General features: G+C 44.1%; 2 protein-coding genes across 5 annotated transcripts in view; one reads left to right on the top strand and one right to left on the bottom strand.

The window, feature by feature from the left end:
- Nucleotides 1-1,349, top strand: part of LOC143283070 (1-aminocyclopropane-1-carboxylate synthase-like protein 1) — a 55,227-nt gene extending 53,878 nt beyond the window's left edge. Inside the window, exon 16 of one of the 2 annotated variants that reach the window (XM_076589100.1) lies at nt 1,215-1,349. The gene's annotated coding sequence lies outside the window, so the exon portion shown is untranslated. The remainder of the gene's footprint in view (nt 1-1,214) is intronic. The other variant, XM_076589099.1, reaches the window with a different exon arrangement.
- LOC143283069 (uncharacterized) overlaps nt 1-24,276 on the bottom strand; it is a 41,409-nt gene that overhangs the window by 5,693 nt on the left and 11,440 nt on the right. Inside the window, exons 4-12 of one of the 3 annotated variants that reach the window (XM_076589098.1) lie at nt 19,986-23,201; nt 18,007-18,312; nt 16,789-16,872; nt 15,366-15,449; nt 14,433-14,535; nt 13,929-14,037; nt 11,660-11,856; nt 6,437-6,453; nt 1,158-3,311 (exon numbers count right to left, since the gene is read on the bottom strand). In XM_076589098.1, coding sequence (XP_076445213.1) covers nt 6,438-6,453; nt 11,660-11,856; nt 13,929-14,037; nt 14,433-14,535; nt 15,366-15,449; nt 16,789-16,872; nt 18,007-18,312; nt 19,986-23,201 — 4,115 coding nt within the window. In that variant the 3' untranslated portion in view covers nt 1,158-3,311; nt 6,437. Of the gene's footprint in view, nt 1-1,157; nt 6,454-11,659; nt 11,857-13,928; nt 14,038-14,432; nt 14,536-15,365; nt 15,450-16,788; nt 16,873-18,006; nt 18,313-19,985; nt 23,202-24,276 lie in introns of those variants that run through there. The other 2 variants (XM_076589097.1, XM_076589096.1) reach the window with 2 other exon arrangements.

Here is a 24,276-nt window from a genome sequence, read left to right as displayed (position 1 = left end):
GGGGCGTGTGAGTGGAGATCTGCAGGGGACAGGGGGGAGGGGGAGTTATAATCCCTGAAAATGACATTCACCCAACGGTCACTGACTGAAAATGAAACCATTCATTGATAAGGTATCAAATGGCAACATCTCACTGAAAATACAAAACTGAAATGTTCAGTCCAATTCCGTTTCCATTGCAGACAAAACATCACATGATTAATCATTTCATTTTCTGAAAATACACAACTGAAATGTTCAGTCGTATACCATTTCATTGCAGACAAAACATCACATGATTAATCATTTCCTTTTCCTTCTTTTTTTTTTTTTAATTTTTTTAATTAATTTTTTTTTTTATACAAAACAATGGGATCAAACTCGGCAGTACTTTGTGCAGTATATACACAGACTTACAATGGTAAACATGTGCACACAGGTGTTTAAGAAACAGACTTTACAGACAACAGGTAAAAACTGACGGATCATCTCTACACACACACACACACACACACACCACTGTTCACACACACAGTTGCCATTTTAGCTAGAAGGAAGCAAATACCTGTTACCTGCAAGATTTGTAACAGGCTCCATCAAAAGCCAGCATTCCACTTCTCAAAACCTATCATTACACCTAACTTGAGAACACAACATGACCTGAAAACAGTGACTAGGCATCACGCATGTCCAGCAACACAAGCTGTCACTTTCATCATGTAAATGTAACAGTGACCAAAACTAGACTGTGGTCTTTTTGCTTTGTTTTGTTAATGTAATTTGCCACATAACAAAAACTCTGCTAACATCACAAAGTGGAATTAGCTACCATTGTTCATTAGCAAATTATTTTTCAAAATTCAAAAAAAAAAAAAAAAAAAAAAAAGTGGTGGTTTCATTCTCACAGATGCATATGAAAAGGTAGCATGAATGTCAGCACAAGTAAGTCACAAACATATTGCAGGAACTGAAGAAATTTTCATTCCTTTTAAAAAAAAAAAAAATTTTTTAAAGTCTGTTGCACTGAAACATCTGCACATTCACACCCCTGCATCTGTACAGTTTCTGATTAAAAATTTTTTTTTTACACACATAAACACTGATCAGCAGATGATAAAAAGTGAGGTAATGCATACTATACAAAAATAGTGTGTTTGGTTTGGGGGGGGGGGGGTCTCTTTTTTTTCTTTTTTTTTTTTTTTTTTAATTAATACAAAGTTTTTTCTTGCCTCCAGGTTTCTAGAAGTGAAGCTCCTGGTGCAGCCACGAGGGACGACAGACTGTTGGGACGACTGGACTGGCCAGCCGCAATTTTCGGTGACCAACTAGTTTGGAATGGGACTGAACTATTTGCAGATTTTGTCTTCCAACTAATGTTTGTAGATTTTGTTCTTTGAACTGCCAGTTTTTACTGTTTGTAGTTTTTGTCTGAAGTTTTGATGTTTGTGGATTTTGTCCTTTGAACGATGGAGTGTTAATGTTTGTGGATGGTTATTTACTCATTTTTGTCTGGTTTACTAACGGCATTGCTTGTTTTTTCTCTGAAAAAAATAACTCTAAGCAGCAGCAGAGTGAAGCATTGTGAGAAAAATCGTTGTCTTTATGCACTCTTATACATGTATACAGAAAGTGCAAGAATGATATTGTCAACATTCTTCACTGGTGTGTTCTACTCTTGATAATGCTTTGTTCACCTGCTTGAAATTCAACTTGAACAATGATGGAAAAAAAAAAAAAAATCAATGGACGACTTTTTCTTCAGAAGACTGTATCTGTGTGCACAAGTGTGTGTGCGCGTGTTCTGAGTAAGATAAGAAGTGAGCCTGTCCAAGATGCAGAACACAACGACAGAATCACCAAGGAAAGGAATAATGAAATTTGCAAATGGGCATGGTTCATAAAAGAATACATCTACAAAGACAGTTTCCAAGTCCCCCTAACCCCCACCCCCTCATTTTTCCTAACCCAGCCAAAACATGTTGACTCACTCCCTGTCAGAAAGCTTACTTCTTGGCCCAGTCTGGGCTGAAACTTCATTATTTTTTTCTGGTCTTGTTCTTGCCCTATATTCCAGAAATCCATTAATAAAGTCCCACCAAACAGGCACTAAGTAAACCCCCATTTACCATGAACGTATCTGACACTGAACAAATGAGAAGCTGCCTTGCCATCCACTTAACCAGTTCCAGACACTTATTGCCAATGGGGGGAGGGGGGGGGGAGTTCTGTTCTGAACCCGACAACAACCACAAAAAAACCCTAACACAGACACAAAGGAAAGTTACCAAATAATTAAGTACACTGAAATCTGCTACAAAGGAAATGATACAGGGTAGTGAATATTCTTCACACAAAATACTTTAAAAGGGAAGAACAAAATATGGAAGCCAATATATCATTTAAGTTTTAGTTGTAAATATGAACAGACACTTTTTTTTGGTGGGGTTGGGGGGGGGGGGGGTACAGATACGGTGTAGCTTCAGCATCTTCACACTGAAACTGAAACACTGGTGTGCAGCCCCTCCAGCACAGCCTGAACTGCTGAACTTATATCAGAATTTGACATATGCTTACAAATGGGCCAACAGTGAAGCGAGAATGTATGGTCAACAGTTTCTCCACTGCAATGAGAATTCATTCACAGCTTGTTCTTTGATGGAGGACTATAAGCTCTTAGTGCCACAGTCTTGGGCCTTTGGTGACCATCCCAATGCCGACTCGACTAAAGCCTTCTTGGGGATGTAACTTGGACAAAACGCTCCACACTTTCATCAAATTCAAGCCAAGATAGTTGCAGCTTCCTCTTCTGCCATTCAGATGGTCATTGTGGGACCATCATACAAAAGCATTCCCAGTGGAAACAGATGACACCAATTATGGCTCACAGCAGCTGACATGAAAGGCATGGCGTGTGAAGTTGCACATGTTTGTGAATGATCCTGGATGGCCCGCACACCAGGTTAAAAACACATCCTTGCTCCCTGCACTGTGGCTCCTCCTCCACCTTCACTCCCAACCCCCACAACATATTAAAAAAAATATTTAAAAAGAGTCCCCAAAGCCTCTCAAGGCCATTTGGACAGAGAATTCAAATCCAAGGTGTCCAGGGCTCAGCATAGGAAGCTGGGAGCCCAATTCTCCTCCTTCTGCATTTTAATCTTCCCCAGCCGAAGTCAGGTACCCACTCACAGATGAATCAGGAAAATCAAGAGCAAAGTGCCTTTCTCAAGGACACAACACCAGGCTGAAATAGGGCACTGAGCCCTGATCACTGGTGAACACTGGACCACAAGTCCTATGCTTAACTGATTCTGCCATGGTTCCTCCCACACCTAAATGGAAAAAAAAACACAAAAAAAACTGAACAATTCAACATGATTAAGAGGACAAAAACAAAAAAAGAAAAACGTCAAAGTGAAGATCCATATGTCCGATTGAAAAAAGAATGTGTCTTTTCCTGGACACTGTGGCTCCTCCTCCACCTTCACTCCCAACCCCAACAACATATTAAAAAAAATATTTAAAAAGAATCACTTGTATGCTCTCTGGTTCTCTCAAGATTGGATTACTGCAACTCTCTTTTGGCCGGCCTTCCCAAATACCTGTTAGACAGACTCCAACGAATTCAGAATAACGCTGCCAGACTCATTTGCAGAGCTTCTAAATTTGACCATGTTTCTCTTCTCCTTCAGTCTCTCCACTGGTTGCCTGTTTCTGATCGAATAGACTATAAGCTATCCACTCTGACCTTTTCTGCAGTCAACGGATCTGGCCCCAAGTATCTTTCTGAACTCATCCATATCTATACCCCGTCTCGCCAGCTCCGTTCTTCCTCTGATACTCGACTTCTCAGGATACCTCACGTCAGAAGTAAGACCTATGGACACAGATCGTTTTCTTTTCAATCGCCAAAGACATGGAACAAGCTCCCTGATAACCTCCATCATTCTGATTCCCTCGCATCTTTCAAATCTCGTCTCAAAACTCACCTTTTCCCTCAGCAATAAGTTCAATTGTGGCAGGTCCACTTCCTTTTCGTTAGGTGTGCTAGACTATGTGTGTATACATATGTATGTGTACATAATTACATGCATGTATATGAATGTGTATTGTGTGTGCGTGTGTTTATGTAAGTTTGTGCCTGCCTATGTGTGCGTATGTGTTAGGGTAGCTGTTAGATACACATGTATGTTTAAATGTATGTATGCAGTGTGCGTGCGTGCGTGTGTGCGTGCGTGCGTGCGTGCGTGCGTGTGTGTGGTCACATTTTGGTGTGTGTATGTAACATAGATATAATGTTTTATGTTATCAAAAGCGTTTTTGTAAAGCACCTAGAGCAGATTTCTGGATAGTGTGCTATATAAGTATCCATTATTATTATTATTATTATTATTATTATTCCTGTAACTTTTTAAAAATAACTAGTTGAAATAGAGAAATATATTATCTGACCAATGGAAAAAAAAAATATTCCAGAAACTTGGAAGAAGGGAGGAGCATGCACAAGCTCAAGACAAACTGTCCAAAGCACCTTGGCAAAATGATCACTATGAACTTTCTGCCACTAAAAATGGTTACAATACACAATTTTTCAACCACCTTAGTAGGAAGCAATCCTCAAGTGTCTATTCACATTTAGTACAGACACATCCATGCTGTGTGTTGTCTTGTGATGTGTTGTGCACCCGTGCTGCTGGCAAGATCGGACAACTGCATAGACTGACAAGTGACTGAGGATGGCACAAACACAGACAGACAGAGCAGGGCATGCAGGGTACACCACTAGGAAAGCAAGGAAAAGCTGGATTTCTCACACACCCACTGACTACAACGCTGCTGCTGCTGCTGCACACCAACTGGTGAACTAACACATAGCTACAATGCATCACAACAACAACAACAACAACAACAACAACAAGGCATGGTGAAAATGATACCACTTAAAAGCTGGCCGACAAGAAAACATGAGTCAATGCAATGCTGTGTGGAGACTAGACAGGATAGGACAGAGCAACAATCCTTCCTTACTGCACTTGTTATCACCCTGTTAACTCTATGCCTACCCTATGCCTGTGTTCACGTACTGTATGGGCATCAAATCCAAATACATCAAACTGCTTTTTCAACCTTTCAACTGAGCATAAACAAATAGGGAAAGGGACATGACTCTAAATAAAGTTGTAAGGAACTTACTGACACAAGGTGTGGAGCAGTTCGAAGCTCTGTTTTGCAAGTGTTGTATATCATCAAAACTAGAAAGTCATGTTTCACCACTTGGCAAATATTAAACAATCTGTTCTCAGATTTTTACAGTGCTTCTGTTCCAGACAGTGATGTTTTGAACCACAGTAAATACTGACATGAGAGGCAATATGTGAATGATCCATGTGAAGTGTCACTCTTTCAGTTGTAAAAATTATCTGAAAATCTACAGCTAAAACCTCCCAGGCAGGGGAGGCTGCAAAAGCTGAAATCCTCACAGCAATGAAAGGGTTAACAGACGACAGAGATACTGAAAGTGTTGACAAATGACAACAGAACAATCCCAGTACATGGCATGAACCTGATCTATTTCTGCTTGGCTTCTCACATGACCGAACCGTGGGAATTTTTTACCTCCAGTCAACCAGAGAGGAGACCAAGAGTCCTAAGACTGGAAGCATGGAGAGGTGGGCGACCCAAATAAAGCAACTGGGTTTCATCAACAAAACACTGGGTGTGTGAGACCGACACACACATTCTCTGCTGCTATGACAACGGCCTGCTATCGCTTCTCCCTCCCCTTCTTACTTACTTGAACAACTGGGCTCATGACTATGAACAGTTCAAGGAGAACTCAAAAACCCTGAAGCGTACCTGGGGTACCATAAAGAGATTGGCCCAAAACAGACAATAATGGTGGTTCTTCGTTGCTGCCCTACATGACTACAAGCCAGCAGGCATAACAGGTAGAAAGCTCATGACTAGACACAACTCCATGAAACTAAATATCAAACAATAATCAATCTTTTTTTTTACTAAATAAAATAAAAGAGGAAAATAAAATATCCCGCACTTCATAATACATAATCACCATTGCGTTATCAGTAACATCAAACTATTAATTTCTGTGCTTTCAGTTTGACATGATGTGACCTTGAGAAATGTTGCACACACTATTTGTGAACTGCACTTGCCATAATTTTCTTTTCTTTTTTTTTTTTTTTTTTTTTAACAAAGAAAAAAACACACAAGAAAAGTCCAAACATTCCCCTATCCATGACAATGTGTGTCATCAGCAGTGCCTGCGAGTCCACAAGCTGAGCGAGAGTGGGTGGAGTAGTAAGAGCAAGCCACACACGATGATATGTACATGCACGCACGCGCGCACACACACACACACACATACAATTACATACACACACAACACAGTAGATGATCATCAATCAACTGACCCAACATCACACTGTCAGCATACCTCAATGCTCCAACTTTCTGCCAGGGACAAAGAAAAAAGGACACAGAAACCCGTTATTTCACATGTTCACAAAATCCACATAATACACACAGCATCACTGGCTGTCTGCGCATCTCTATTTCCATAACATCCTACTAGGGGTTGGGGGTGTGCTATCATGGCAGCATAGGGGTGAATAGAACAGTTCAACAAAATACACACATGTCAATAAAAATCCCTCTCTTTATGTGGGTCTTTATCCTTACACACTATAGTTTTCTTTCATGAATGTTTTCCTTTCACGTGATTGATATGTGCATGCTGATCAAGGAAGGGTGTACAGGTTACTGATTCACTTTTTTTTTTTTTTCATTTTCGTATCTGCTGACAACCATCTGAACTAGCCCAAAGAAAAAATTCTGCTCTACCTCAGTTTGAAGCAGACAATACTGCATTTTGAACTCAAATGAAATGAATAAAATTCAACACACTAACTCTGGACTTCAAAATTGTATGTACACTTCTGTATTATATGCTAATAACTATCCAATACTAAGTAACTTAATATTGTATGCAAGATATTATGACCGCTATGTAAAATACTGTAAGAAAAAATAAATATAAAAATCTGTTCATTTTTGCTTCCTTTCATGTCACTTCACCATGTTGTCATGATATATCTCGTCATGTCAATCCACAATGCCTGCCATCAGAATCCGTAGTCTTCTCTCAGCAGTGGGTTTGCACCAACAATAAAAAAAAAAAAGAGTTTGTGCAATATCTACAGTACTTTGGGAAAACAGCATGTTTACTTGTCTGGATACTGACTGACCTTCAGTCAGTGGACAGCCTTGACCTCATGTCAGAGGACATCCTTGACCTCATCCAAGGACAAATAACTTTGACCTCTAGTCAGTGGACTAATAGCCTTAACCTCCGGAGAGAAGAATGACAACCCTGACCTCCAGTCAGAGAACTGACAACCTTGACCTCCAGTCAGAGGACCGACAACCTTGACCTCCAGAGAGGACTGACAACCTAACTGTGCATGCACACACACGTTTCACACCACTGCTGGCTGTGCTTACATTTCCAACACTACCCTCATCCCGCAAAAGAAACTGCCTCAATTAAAGCAACCATAATGTAACAAACTGAGAGCAAAATATCCCCCAGTGAAAAGATTTTTGTAACTTAAAACACTGTGCACACCCTTCTGCTGGCTATCGACCCATAGCAATATACCCCTTTCTCCCAACGCTCTGATCCGTGTCCAAGGACTACAATGCCCAATATTTCACAAGGAATGAAAAGCAAACGACATAAAACTGCAACTCTCTACTCCCGCTTTCCTCCCCCTGACTGCTAAAAATTAAATTCCATAATTCTTTGGCAGCAGCAAACCCCTCTCCTTGTCCTTCGTACACCACTTCCTGCCAACACATTGATTTGTCTCCAAGGAATACAATGCTTTATATACAGGGAAAGAATCAACATACAGAAAACTTCAACTCTTCACTCCTCCTTTCCTCCTGCACCCCCACTGCTGAATATAATTCCACGATTCTTTTTGCCACAACACAAGACAGATCTTCATTGATGGGAAGATCACGACATGATGGTGTCATCCACATAACCCTACCTTTAAGGAATTCAGTTTGTAAAGTGGCACCAATCACTCAACTGAAAAATCAGAATGCTTGGGGTCAAAAAAAAAAAAAAAAAGATCTGGTTATGGTAATTTGCTTTTAAAATCTGAACAATTAAAACATAACAATTACGGACAGTTTTTTTCTAAAACGAAGCCACTGACCACAATGGACTATGAATTATATCAATGTCAACCAAGAAATACAACTGCACACAGGAAGCAGAAAGGAACACACACACACCTGAAGAAACCTCTCTAAATATATATATATATATATATATATATATATCAATCTATCCAGACTATCAATCCAGAAGCTAATGTGATGCAACATATATATACCTATCAGTCTGAAATTTGAATGAGGAACATACTCTTTCTGGAGACGATGACAATTCCGTCCTTTTTTTTTTTTTTGCCAAAGGATTTATCTTTAACTGACCAATTTCTATGGAAATTATGTCTACCACTTCGCAGTTATAAAAACCAAGATAAAAATAAAAATTCCTAGAAACCAGTACCTATCTCTTCACACCCTAGAACAGTAGACTGAAGAAATAAGCCAGCTGCTAGCTGCTGACTCAAACCAATTCTCTGGATACAGTGATGGGTGGGTGGATACATGCTAGTGTATTCTACAGTCTTGAGATTATGGTATATAAGAACTTTTCTGTGTGCAGAGAGTGGGGCATTTGGGGGTACATTGCCGTGCAAATGCTTGCAGGTGCTTCAAGTTTTGTGGGATTACTTTGCATGTATGTGTATGCATGAGCTTGCACAAATCCGCTGAATGAAGCCTCCACATATCTGTGGGTACATTTATGTGTGTGTCTGGGAGTATTTGCAAATGTGTGGGTATGGGTGCGTGACAGAGTGAACAAGTTTGATGAACAAGGCCTTTTTCCATTTATTTACTTTTGTTGTTGTTATTGTGTTTGTTTCTGCTTTCCCCTTAAAAAATAAGAAACAAGAGGCAAAGCCTTCAAGACACTTGTGCTTCGCGCTTTATCCAGTAAAGGAATCATGAGGAGAAAAAAAAGACATTTAAAAAATCATTGAAAAGTGCTCTGCATTAAATATGATATATAAAATAAACTTGGGAGATAAAATTAAAGAAAAAAAAGGGGGGCATGCGAGTGGGATCGAACCAAACATGTTCAGTTCCGATGCAAGCAGACTATTCCCCAAGGCTGCGACACATCTGACGTCAAATGACTAAATTCAAACCTTAAAGCAATGTTGACATTTTCTTCTTCATCCGATAATTAGATGTGATTGTGGTGGACATAATGACGCCATTTAAATCAGGTTTTTTGTGTTTTATTATATCTCGATTACTATTTCATCGGTAAAGGAGATGTTACCATCTCCTTCAAGCACACCGCAACACATTGTACATCTCTAGATCCGCACAAACCAGTCTACAACAGGCTGAAAGAAACGATCGATTCAATTTTTCTTTTATGTTCATTCCAGTTAATTCAGCATCTACTTCAGAATATTCATATGCAAAAAACCCATCGATGGTGTAGTTAATATAACTCTAAGTGTTCTGTCCAGAATTTGTGTTTCTTTCCTTTTGATTGTGAACAAGAAACACGAGGTCATGTCGTCTTTGAACAGAACCTTCCTTCTTGTCAGCCAAACTCCGTGGAAACTGGTTTTTAGAATTTTCAGATTTCGGAACACATCTCAACAAAATAAACCATTATGATTTGGAAATGCTGCATAATTCGGGAGACTTACAACCTGTTATTGGTATGACTGTGAAGATTCTTTTTCCATACCATGTTTAAGCCAACTCTGGCATTGGCAGACAAAGTATTTCCTGAGAAAATGGCAATGTTACAGTTTACCACACACACACACACACACACACACACACACACAGACAACCGAACACCGGGTTAAAACATAGACTCACTTTGTTTCCACAAGTGAGTCAAAGAAGTGGTTTGCTTATCTCTGATTTGTCTTCTGTCTCCACCCCTGTCTCAACTTTCACTCTTTGGTATAGTGTGAAGGTGAGTGATGACATACTTCTAGTTAAGCATACTGTCTACCTGTTACCGTCCCACCAGTCCCAATACATACAAGCCCAATACAATATCTAATACACATAAGACCAAATACACAGACCCCATACACAGTCCCAATATACATAGAATTAACCCGGGGGGGGGGGGGGGGCGAGGGGGGTGTTTCAAACAACATCAATAAACTAAAAGAGTTGGCAGGGGGAGGGGGGTAGAAGGGGAGCGGGGGATGGGGGGGGGGGCAGGTGAGCAAGACAGGCTGACACCATTCCAAATCAGTACAGTGTTATAACACAAAACTTGCGACACATCTGAACCCGGACTCACAGGCCGCAACTAAACTTTAAAACACCTTTATGGTTCATCAATAAACAAGTTTTGCTGTAGTGAGGTTTGCTGCTATACTGTGCACGGATGAATTACAACAAGAGTTTTAGGCCGACTGACCTGTTTCCATGACTGAATAAGAGTGATTGACCCCCTCCCTCTCAAACAGACCCCCAAATGACAACTTGAAAAAACTGGAAAAAACTGATCACTATCACCATGCTATTCACAGCTGATGGCACAGCAACTAGTGCGGGTGTGTATGGGAGGTGAGGGGTGTTGGGGGGAACAGATCAATGACGCTGAATCACATCTGATACGAGGCTTTTCATCCCCCATATTTCTCTGTGATGGTCGCACACTGTGGGGAGACAGGTGATGGTGGTGGTGGGAGGGAGGGAGGGAAAGGAGGGAAGGGATTCACTGGACACCCGTCCCAAGTTCAATATACAGATTCCTGATTCCGTTTCTCCCGATCCCACAACTACACGCAACTGACCACACATTATAAACCAACCACCTCTGCCTCTCTCTTTCACAGCACTCTTAACGTCCCCCTACCGCCCATGCCCCAAGATTTTTATCCTTTCCTTAATATGGGTGTATGTACTCCTTTCCTCCATGGGGTGCCTGTAGCCCTAACAGGGTGTACCCTTCATTAATAAATCAAGATCTGCTGTGATGAGTTTGGCAGACCAACTATTTCACACACATCATCTGCTTGCTTGTTCGTTCTCTCTCTCTCTCTCTCTCAGAGTGCTTGTAAACTAAAGCATCTGTAAGTTTACCCTTTCCTCTCTGTGGTAAATACCTTTATTGGAGTGCATGTACCCTTTCCTCACTAGGGTGTATGTATCCTTTCCATTTTAGGGTGTGCCCTTATTGCAGTTTACCCATACTGGGGTGTACATATACCTTTTCTTCACGTTCATTCCGTTCGTTTATTGGGTTGTAAAATATATCCTTTTTTCCACATTCATTACATCATCCTCATTGGGGCGTATGTACATACCATTTCCACACTGGGGTGTACCCTTATTGGGGTGAACCTTTACTGAGGTGTATATATACATATATCTTTTCTTCACATTCATTCCGTTCCCTTTCTTGGGGTGCATACATGTACCCTTTCCTCTCCTCAAAGCTGTTTCCCTCATTAACAAAAACACACTGACAACAAAAGGCCAGCCACTAAGCAAAGGAAGAAAACAGAACAGCGTGAGCACTCACATGTCGTCAAACTTATAGAGCACCTTGCCGGCCACAATCTTGACCGTCACTTTGTACAGAGTGCGCAGGATGTGGGCGGGGTCCACCCTCACCTGGCACTTGTGGTCGTCAGGGGGCAGGCGCCACAGACCGTGGCCTGCCGGCACCAAGGTGTGCACCCACAGACCCTCTGCCTCCCCCTCTGGGGTGGTTATCACCTGTAGAATCACACCAGCACACAGTGGGGAGTGGTTATCACCTGTAGAATCACACCAGCACACAGTGGGGAGTGGTTATCACCTGTAGAATCACACCAACACACAGTGGGGAGTGGTTATCACCTGTAGAATCACACCAACACACAGTGGGGAGTGGTTATCACCTGTAGAATCACACCAACACACAGTGGGGAGTGGTTATCACCTGTAGAATCACACCAACACACACTGGGGAGTGGTTATCACCTGTAGAATCACACCAACACACAGTGGGGAGTGGTTATCACCTGTACAATCACACCAACACACAGTGGGGAGTGGTTATCACCTGTAGAATCACACCAACACACAGTGGGGAGTGGTTATCACCTGTACAATCACACCAACACACAGTGGGGAGTGGTTATCACCTGTAGAATGACACCAACACACAGTGGGGAGTGGTTATCACCTGTACAATCACACCAACACACAGTGGGGAGTGGTTATCACCTGTAGAATCACACCAACACACAGTGGGGAGTGGTTATCACCTGTACAATCACACCAACACACAGTGAGGAGTGGTTATCACCTGTACAATCACACCAACACACAGTGGGGAGTGGTTATCACCTGTAGAATCACACCAACACACAGTGGGGAGTGGTTATCACCTGTAGAATCACACCAGCACACAGTGGGGAGTGGTTATCACCTGTAGAATCACACCAGCACACACTGGGGAGTGGTTATCACCTGTACAATCACACCAACACACAGTGGGGAGTGGTTATCACCAGGGGTGGTTATCAGCCATAAAATCACACCAACACACAATGGGTGGTTATCACCTGTAAAATCACACCAACACACAATGGGTGGTTATCACCTGTAAAATCACCAACACACAGGGGCAGTTATCACCTGTAAAATCACACCAACACACAATGGGTGGTTATCACCTGTAAAATCACCAACACACAGGGGCGGTTTTCACCTGTAAAATCACACCAACACACAGGGGTGGTTGCCACCTGTAAAATCACACCAGCACATGCTATCACCTGTAAAATCAATTTATTTATTTATTCATCTCTGTTGTTTTTAGCCCAGTTGACCACAGATGGCTATATCAAGGCTAAAAAAATGGTAAATGTTCACCCCATAGAACCTGGAGATGACGACAATTCCGTCAATTTTTTTGCCAGAGGATTTATCCTTAACTAACCAATTTCTATGGAATTTATGTCTACCACTTCACACAGTAATAAAACCAAGATAAAAATATAAATTCCCAGAAATCAGTGGGTATCTCTTTACATAGTAACTGAATACATGACAGAAACATACCTACAGGATCCAATGCTTACTTCACACTAATTAACACACAAAACAGAAACATTATCCACCAATCCAATGCTTAATGTGTCACACACATTTCCAAGGAATCAGTGCCAATCTCTTTATATCATTACTGAACACATGACAGAAACATTTCTACGGGATCCAATGCCCATCACTTCACATTAATTAACACAGAACAGAAACATTTCCCACCAATCCAATGCTTATCGTGTCACATGCATTTCCATGGAATAAGTGCCTGTCTCTTCACACAGTTACTGTACACATGACAGAAACATTCAAACGGGTTCCAATGCCTATCACTTCATACATGTTAACACAACAGAAACATTTTCCACCAATCCAACGCTTATCACGTCAGACGCATTTCTAAGGAATTAGTGCCAATCTCTTCACATAGCTACTGAACACATGACCAAAACATTTTTTACCAGATCCAGTGCCTATCACTTCACACTAACGCACAACAGAAACATTTTCCAGAAATCCAACGCTTATCACTTCACCTGCATTTCCAAGGAAATGGTGCCAACCTCTTCACATAGTTACTGTGCACATGACAGAAATATTCCTACCGGATCCAGTGCCTATCACTTCACACTAACTAACACACAACAGAAACATTCTCCCTCAATCCAACGCCTATCGTGTCACAGCTGGCTGCCCAGAGACAGCTCCAGAAAAGGAACTGATCACAGGTGGTGGGCACGCACGGTGATGCCTACCTCAGCAGGTGTGTGGGATGACTTGACCCGCCCCGGTCTGTCTGTCTCGCTGGGTTGGTCCAACAGGAGAAACATGCCTGGGTCGTAGCGGTCACCCTTCTTCTGCCCGCTGTTTCACACACACACACACACACAGAGAGTTGTAGGTTTTCTTTCTAAGATACAGTGCATTAGGATTTCACCTTACACACACACACACACAGAATTCACACACACACAGACATAATACATACACACAAACAAACTTCACTCACACACACACACACACAAGCACACATACACAAACATACACATACACATTCAAGCACACACACCCACACACACACACACATGCACACACACCCCACACACACACACACACACACACACACACACACACACACACACACACACACGCAACATACACACACACACACGCGCGCGCACACACCCCACAAACTCAAACACACACACACACACACACACACACACACACTCCCACTCCCAAGAGCACACGTCACTCACTCAGGCTGCCCAGAAGACCCGTCCCCGTCAGGCGATTCAGAGGGACCATTCTCCTCTCCCTGAGCTGTGGCCTTGTCTGTGGCCTCCCCGTCCCTTTCACCGCCTGAACAAGTCACGTATCAAAACCATCATCAACAATATCACACACTTTGGAAAAAGGACTGTAAACAAACTATACAAATGGTTACACATAACCACCGAGCCTCAGGAAAGCTTCCACCAGAACATGAATACTGCCGACACTGTTTTTTTTCTTGACCTCAACCCCTGCAAATGCATCTTATTAATTAATAAATTAGCAACTAACAGAACAAGCAGGCATCTTCCAGCAAATATTAAATTAGTAACTAAAAGAACAAGCGTGCGTTTTCCAACAAATATCACAAAATAAAACGTGCTAAAAAAAAAAACAATTATGACAAAGGAAAAAAAACAAAAAGGGTTAACTTTGTTCCATAAGGAAATTAGTTGAACAGCAGTTACACAGAAATATATAAACAAAAATTCCCTTTCTCGTGAACAGATATGTTGATGGCAGAGCCTACAGCAAATTCTTTTTTAATGTTAGTGAGCTTAGATACCTACTGGCATTATTCCTTAGACAAAGAATGTATCCTACGATTTTTTGTCTAAATAGAAGGCAATCTTTCAACACACACACACACACACACACACACACACACACACACACTACACCACACCAATGCAACAATACACAACACACACACTCACACACACACACACACACACACACACACGTCTGTACACAAAGAGGAAAATAAAACATGATTATTGGGAAACACAATAGACTCACTTTGTGTATACACACACACACTCTCTCTCTCTTTTTCTCTCTCACACACACACGTCAAAAATAAATCAGTCTCAAGTTTTGACCCATGACCCAACGAGACTGGATCCTATACTACGTACCTTTCTCCTCAGTGTCCACCTTCCGTTTTTTGCCCCGCAAGCCACGCTCTGATGATTTCTTGCTTCGACTCCTCTTCACAGACCCTGCGCACACACATTTCTCCTTTGCAGTTTTGTTTACTGGTCACTTCTGTATCCATTAAGTAGCAGCAGTAATAACACACACACACACACACACACACACACACACACACACACACCACCCACCCACAGGCACACACACTACACTGAGACTTCAGTGGGGGAGGGGGGAGGGGAATGGGGGTCAGTAAGGCAAGGACAAAAAAAAAAAAGTCTGACGACCATGTGGCAATATCCACATTTTTTCCCCTCAAGAATTAGTGTTCACAACAAGGCGTGGACGTTCACTCTGCCAGTCACACAGAAGAGAGGAGGGGAAGAAATGTAGACATAAAGCCAACCTCACTTTATCATATCCATAGCCCATGCCAAATAGATATGTTTTAAAAGTGGATAGACATGGTGAATGACAGAACTCCAGACAGTAGGAGCTTGATACTGAAAGGCCTTTTGACAAAATGTCTTTGAACTCTACTTAAAGAGACTTTCAGAACTTGATGGAACTTTTGTTCAGAAGATATTCCTCTTCTAATACTGCATTCATACAAAGCTTCTGAGCAAAGTTCTGCACAAATCTGCATTCATTTAGATGTGAGATGGTGACGACATTTCTACTTCCATTTTTGGTTGATGATGATGCCGACTCATCACAAACAATAGAAAGGGAGATAGAGAAGGGAAGGGGGAGAGCCAGAACTCTGCTTTGAACTGTACTCCAGTCAGCAGCAGAGGTGCCACCTTTCAAGAAGCAAAACACTAACGTGCCTTTCAAAACAGCCAAGCAACAGAACCTAGTCTTGAACCTCTGAGCATGACTGTTTAAATAACTCACATCCTTACCAAGAGCAGCTCAGAGCACATAATGTACTGCACCAATTATCAGTTCACTAACACATCACATCCCAGGGGCAGTTATTCTGTATAACACCTATGAGGGAAAAAAAATCACTGGTTTCAATCATTTGACCCGTGATGGGCACATATGACAATATCATTACTAAATCAAAAATATTATTACTATTATCATTATCATTATCATTAAAAGTACAGTATTATCAATCAAAAAAATGACAAAGAAATGCATGTGCAAAAGATGCATGATCATGCACACAGACACATGTAGTCACACATACACACACACACATATAGTCACACACACACACACATATAGTCACACATACACACACACACACACAGTCACACACACACGCACACACACACACACACACACACACACACACACACACAGACCACAACTCTCACTCACACACACGCGCACACACACACACACACACATGTGATAATCTAAAAAGATGAACAGCACAGCACAGCACAGCCATACCCTTGGTGCTACGAGGGTTATCGGGCACATAGTCTGGATCATCGTCTTCAGAGTAGGACTCTGTGCTGTCACTGTGGTTGAAAGCTGTACACACACACACACACACACACACACACACACACACACACACACACACACACAGTGATGCATGTGAGGAAAAATCCTCAGCCCGAAAAGACAGCAATCTCCTCTGACTGTAACTAAGGGCTAGCTAGAAAGTCCCAGATAATTTCTACGTAACCCTGGGGCATGCAGATTTTTAATACTAATTGATCAAGACAGTAAGGATTCTGTTATGAATTTTAACTCTGATGCTACAAGATATCATTTTGAGAATGTGTGTGTGTGTGTGTGTGTGTGTGTGTGTGTGTGTGTGTGTGTGCATTTTGCTCAGTTAATATTAATTTAAATGATTGTTGAAATGTCAGTACAACAAAAAGTTAATCTGATAAATGGTGTGTGTGTGTGTGTGTGTGTGTGTGTGTGTGTGTGTGTGCACGCATGTGTGTGTGTGTGCATGTGTGTATGAAAGTGTACCTGAAAAGTAATTACACAAAAATAGTAATAATTTTTTTTTTTAAACCTTTAAGTGTCTGGACACTTTTTCCTATACATTTCCAAAATACCCTAAAGATTTTCATTGAGCAAGGACAAGTGTCCTAAGCTTTTGTTACCCACACACAGACATACATCAACATGCACATGCCAACGCTTGCGTGAATATCAAATCATTTAATATACATTCAAATATGGATATGGCCATCATAACTGCCTTCGACAATTTTCAGACATGCACCTGATCATTATGTATTATATTACTTTTATCATTCTACATCATATTACATTTTTGTCACAACAGATTTCTCTGTGTGAAATCAGGGCTGCTCTCCCCAGGGAAAGCGCATCACTACACTGAGAGCGCCACCCTTTTTTCTTCCTTTTTTTTCTGCTTGTAATTTTGTTTTCCTATCAAAGTGGATTTTTCTACAGAATTTTGCCAGGAAGAACCATTATGATGCTGTGGGTTCTTTTACATATGCTAACTGCATCCTGCACACAAGACCTTGGTTTATCATCTCATCCAAATGACTAGTGTCCAGACCACCATTCAAGGTCTAGTGGAGGGGGAGAAAATACTGGCGAGTGTGGGGATCGAACCTGTGCACTCAAGATTCTCTCGCTTCCAGGGCTGAACTTACTCAACCAATCACAACCAACCTGCCATGTCTGCCGCCCAATCAGCATCCACCTCTTTCGTCCAGTCAGACGGGGGTGGTGGTTTCTCTGGCATGGCGGGCTCCGCCTCGTCCCCTGAGGGGCGCTCCTGTTTGATGTACACTCTGGCCGAGGAGTTGGGGGAGTCCACCGGCACCAGGGGGATGGTCAGAGACTTCAGCTGGGGGTGGGAGGTGGCGGAGGGCTGGGGCTGGCCCCCACCCTGAGGGCTGGATAGGCGCTCCCCCGTGGAGGTGGAGCCAGAGTCACAGCCCGAGTCGTAGTCAGAGGCCTGCTGTCCTTGGGGCTCTGCACATGTAATGGTATGTACACACAAGCACCACCATGTCAACATTCAGTTTTACACCATCACTAGTATCAGCTACACGGTCAACCTGATCAAAAGTGTTGAGACAGAAAGTGCACTGGTCTGAAGTATACAGACAGAATATCTACTGGTCTGAGGAGCAGAGACTGAGAGAAAGATGAGAAAACCTACTGGTCTAATGGGGAAATCTTCAACAGAAAACCTGGTCAGTGGAGCAGCAACAGGAAAACTTACTGACTAAGGAGTACAAACAGAAAACCCACTGGTCTCAGAAGAAAAAAATCAGAAGAAAAATCAGGAATTCTATCCATTACTTACCTCCCTTTAACTTAGTTTAATCCCCTCCTTTTCATCACAGAAGCCCAGTTCAGTTTTGTAAAGGTCTGGTTAACCCATTCAACATGAGGGAGTTTACAGAATTGGCAGGTTCCTCTACCAACCATACTGATGTGGAAAAACTACTGAAATTGACTGTTTGGTTTTTTTTCCTCTTAACTGACACATGAGGACACAGCCAGAAATACTGTATAGGTTATTTCTTTTGTTTGCAGTTTTGGGCCAGAAATACTGTATAGGTTATTTCTTTTGTTTGCAGTTTGGGCATGTGTAGGAACCTGAATTGTGTATACCATTCCAAACAAACAAATTTTGAAACAAGGATACTGCTCTGAGTTAATATAAATAACAAACAACAATAATCAATAAAAAGAAAAGTTCTTTCAGTTCAGGAAATACAACTTGCACAACCTAATAAAACCATGTGGTTGCTGACAAAGTATGAAGTTTGGCTTTGCAGCTGAAAAGTTATCACATGAAATTTTGTTGCAAACTCCAAAGATTTCATCATAGATCTATAAGAATCAAACACCGGTGGCTAAAATACACATGTACTCTTGTCATTCACACATACAGTCAAGAACTCTGGTTTCACTTGGCTGCTTTTGGTTGCTCTAGCCATCTCGGTCAGTTAGGCTATCATTTGTTAACAACATTATGATCATCGCAGTGCCACACTATTAATTCAATACACTTCTAATTCTTCAATTTGGATTAGTAAAGTGAAAAAAGTGTAAACTAGGCATTATAATTTAAAACAATTAATGCTGATTGGCAGGAGAACATTAATAAGTTCCAAACTCTGCAAGTTTAGTGCACATACATATGTATGTGATCATTCAGTTTATAAAAAAAAAATTGAAAAAAATCACACTTTTGCAATGGTTGAATAAAACACTTAAACAGTGCAGTATCTGTACTAAAAAGGGGAGAAATAAAGTAGCTTGAAATGTCTATCATCCAAATGCATGGCTGGGACTGAGAATGACAAGACTTTTGTATTTAAAATTTTAATACTGAAAAATCATGACCGGGGTCCAGATGCCATGCAACTGAAATGACTGTCTAAATCTTAAAATGAAACAAAAGTCAAATAAAACTTTAAAAGGTGAAAACAACAAATAAAAAATAATCAAAATGCCAATAGAGGAATCTATATCACTATCACACAGAAATAATATCAATATTAATAATTATCAATAATAAATATTAATGTATCTATGAATCTTATCCACAGTCAAATCAAAACTCCCACACATGCAAACAAAGACAACAACTTGAACAAGAAGCAACAAACACACACTGACACCACACTCACTTGTCTCCGTCACCACCGCCTCGGTGCCAGGCACACTGACCGGGCTGGGCGTCTCATGGGAGTGCGACGACACTGACCCGCTTCGCTTCCGGAACTCATCCCCTCCTCCTCCATGACCCCCTCCTCCACCACTGCCGGGCCCACCCACCTCACTAGGTACCAGGAACGTCTGCGGCACTTCACCACCGCCACCACCACCACCACCACCACCACCTACAGTCTGCGAGGGCGTCTGGTGGTAGGCTGATTCAGGGATGTGGGCACCCACACTGTCTCCACACCCCCCTTCCTCCTCCTCACCCATGTCACCCATTTCACCCGGCATGTAAGATGGGTGGGCAGGATCTTCGTCATGACCCCCCTCCTCCTCCCCTTCATAACTGGAAGTCCTGGTGGGATGAGCATTCACCAAATGTTCTGCTTGAGCATCACTTTCTGGGAATTCCCCCTCCCCATCTTCCTGGGGGGGAAGAGCGATCCCCCCTGGGTCAGGGGTTCGGTCCCCTGGGAGGGAAGGAGAGGTGGCAGGGCTGGTGGGGTCCGGGTTCAGGGGCGGCTGGTTCAGGGCCTGCAGCTCAGAGACCAGTTCACTGTAACCGTCACGGTCACCTGCCCCCCCAGGGTCCAAGCTGAACGAGCCTGGGTGGGACAGATTGAGGGGGAAGCTGGAGGGGGGCGAAGGAGGGGGGAGGTCGGCTTCCTGGTGGGGCTTGGCCGCCAGAGGGTCCGCATCCGACAGGGAATTGAACCTGGCGTCCAGCGCATCCGTTTGTGGCGGGGGGTTGAACCTGGCCTCCAAGGCATCTGTCTGTGGGGGCTGGCTGAACATGTCAAACATGTTCTCCGTCTGCCTCACCCTGTCCTGACTCAACTGGGACCCCATCGCCTCGTCTGTCGCCATGTCAGACAGGGGTAAAGGGGGACAAGGGAGATTACTACCACTGACAGAGGAGAAGGGGAGGTTACTGTCACCAAATGTTGGATACGGAAGACTGCTGCCACTGAGAGGAGGAGGGAAGGGGAGGCGTCCGTTTTGGACAGGGGGGTAGGGGTTGTTGCTGTCCCCTGCCGAGGAGGGGAAAGGGACGTCACTGTCACCAAGTGATGAGAAAGGGAAGTTCGTGCCACTCACTGAAGGGAACGGGTCATTGTGAGTCAACGGAGGGAAAGAGGCATTACCACCCGCCCCCACTCCGGAAGAGTAGGGCATGTTGCTCGCAGACAGGGAAGAGAACAGCTGATTCCTCTCACCTCCGTCAGAAGCAGGCATGTTGGCCAGGCCTCTGTCACCAGCACGCGGCGAGGCCAGGTTACTCGCGTTGACAGGGGGGTGGGAGAGCTTGACGCTGCCGATATCACTGTAACTGGGATAGCTTCGGTCCCCCACACGTGGAGACTGCAAGTGACTGTCCATGGCCGATGGGTATGAAACGTTTGTGCTGCCCATGTAAGGATGGCTCCGCTCACCACCTCCACCACCACCACCACCACCACGTGGAGAATGCAAGTTACTTTCATCAATGGGTGCGTGAGAACCATTACTGCTGCCCATGCTGTAAGGGAGGCTTCCATACCCTGTGCGAGGGGAATACAAACTGCTGTCACTGCCCGATGACCCATGATGAGAAACGTTACTGCTGCCCATGTAGGGGAGGCTGGCGTTGCTGGCGTGAGGCGAGTGCAAACTGCTCCCGCCCACCGCCGACTGAGACATGCTGCTGCTGCCCATGTAGGGGTGGCTTCCACCCCCAGCCCGAGGGGAGAGCTGGCTGCTCCCACTGAAGGGGGAGTGAGGAACACTACTGCTGCCCATGAACGAGGGGGGGCCATGCTCACCTGCAGGGGGAGAAAGCAAACTGCTCCCACCAGCCTGAAGGTGAGACAAACTGCTGTTGGTGATGTCCCGGAAGGGGTGGTTCCTGTCACTGACACGTGGAGAGTGGAGGTTACTCCCCATACCGCTACCACCACTTACAGGGTGAGAGAGGTCGATGCCACTGCTGAGGCTGCCAAAAGGGTTGCTCGCTCTGTCCCCGCCACGCGGAGACTGCATGTTACCCCCACTGCTGGGGTGGGAGTGATGTCCAGCGCTGGGGGAGGACAACGGGGGGATGTTGATGCTGAGAGCGTAGGGGTTGCCAGTGCCTGCGTCTCCTGACGCACTGGGCTGATTACCGCCCTCACTCCCAGGGTAGCGGAAGTAACCTGCAGAGCCACCCGCCCGTGGGGACATGTTATTTCTGGAAACACGATCCACAGCCGGCGAGTTCCCAAGGGCCTTGGAGGAGATGGCGGAGGGGGTATGAGTGGAGGACACACTGGCCCCACCATGCTGACTGCTGCCACTTGCTGTAGGGAATGGGAAATGACTCTCACCACCCTTTTTGGCAGCACACTGCTCCAGGGCAGGGGTGCTGGGTCGGCCCTTAGGCGTGATACCCACCAAGGACTGCCCGCCTGCCATGGACATGGCCGTGCCCAACGGGTCACCCCCTCCTGATGACAACGACGGCTTGATCCCATCCACGCCTCCTCGTGACTGACTGTGGTGTGACGGTGATGACACGACAGTGGTGGTGGCCGGCAGAGAGCCTGCCGACGTCCCTGAGGGCTGACTGTGATGAAGGAAAGACGAGCTGGATGACGATGAGGCGGAGGAGGAAGGCTGGGACCTGCTGTCCTGTTCTGATGCCTTGTTCTGTCCCATAGCAGCCAGGGAGGCAGGGATGGTGACTGGCCGACCCTTGATCATCACCGTGCTAGTGGCAGGGGCAGAGGAAGAGGAGGAGGCAGGAGTGGTGGTGCTGGCAGGGGTGGTGGTGGTGGGAGGGGCAGCGGTGGAAGAGGAGGGGGGCTGGGAGGTGGAGGCGAGCTGGGTCGTGACGGGCAGCGTCATGCTGGGCGCCTGGCGCTGGCCGTGGCTGCTGACAGGGTATGGGGGCAGGAACCGGTGACCATGGGAGCCCAGCGACGGCTGCAGCAGACCCTGCGGAGGAGGAGGCCCCATGGACGACGGTGGAAGGCGGGGGGGCCCCATGGGGCTCTGGAGGTGCGAACCCATGGAGGGGGGTAGGAGGTGGGAGGGGTGTCTCTGCGGCCCTGACCCCTGGGGGTGACCACCTGGCTGTAGGCCCACTGGCACCGAGGGACGAGGGTGGAAGGGGTGCTGGAACCGGGGGTCGCTCCCACCTTTACCGCCCCCCATCCCTGACTGACCTGTACACGGAACAGCAAACACAGCTGTTGACACAAGACACTGTCACCGTGTGATGACATGTCACTACTTCTCATTCTGTTTTCACTCATGTTTTGTAAAATACATATCCATATATATATATATATATATGCCTAAAAGGCAGAAAAAAGACATCCATGAAAACAGATTTGTACAGACTGTGTTTTGAGGCCAGATTTAAACTGAGATCTTGTGTCACCATTACACCTTTGGTAAGGAAGTTTGCTCCAGTTGCCAGGACCAAGGTAAGAAAAGGCAAACTATACATATGAATGTGCATACCCAAAACAAAAAAAACAACTCAGGTAATCCTCTACAGCACAGACTGACTCACTGAGAGAGAAAAGCCATTCAGCTCATGCCAGGCATCCCATAACACTGCCCCTCCCACCTCTAGACACAACATACCAACCACTGTACACTGCAGCAGAGGACACCTGCTGGCAGTAGGATTTACATGTATTGACCTATCGACTAAACCACAGAAGCGAAGGAAGCAATCATAACAACAACAATAGGCATTTATAACAGACTCTACCCACTAAGCATAGGCATCTACAGCACTAACAATCAAAATGCATATGGGGGGAAAATGGCTACAATAACTAACAAGGCACTAAAATCAAAGGCTTAAGTTTTTAGTAGGACAAAGAGAATGCAGGTGACATGAATCTCTCTCTCTCTCTCTCTCTCTCTCTCTCTCTCTCTCTCTCTCTCTCTCACACCCACACACCAAACAGGCAGAAAAAAGGGATCCATGAAAACATATCTGTACAGTTGTGTTTTGAGGCCAGATTTCAACTGACATGACAACTTTGGTAAGGAAGTTTCTCCAGATGATAGCACCAAGGTAAGAAAGGGCAACCCACCCTTATAATTCATTTTTTTACAACGAAGAAAAGTGTCAACTCTGGTTCCCGTTCAAAGGAGTCAAAGCATGCAGACTGATCCATGTATATACGGTATAACTGCTTGAAAAAAAAAAAAACATGAAATAAACAAAAAAAAAGAAAGGAGCAGATGCCTGACCAACAGATACACCAAAACAGCTGGTCA

Source organism: Babylonia areolata, chromosome 6 (assembly GCF_041734735.1).
Source record: "Babylonia areolata isolate BAREFJ2019XMU chromosome 6, ASM4173473v1, whole genome shotgun sequence".
NCBI classification, from domain to species: Eukaryota; Metazoa; Mollusca; class Gastropoda; order Neogastropoda; family Buccinidae; genus Babylonia; species Babylonia areolata.
This window is presented reverse-complemented; position numbering and strand designations above follow the sequence as displayed.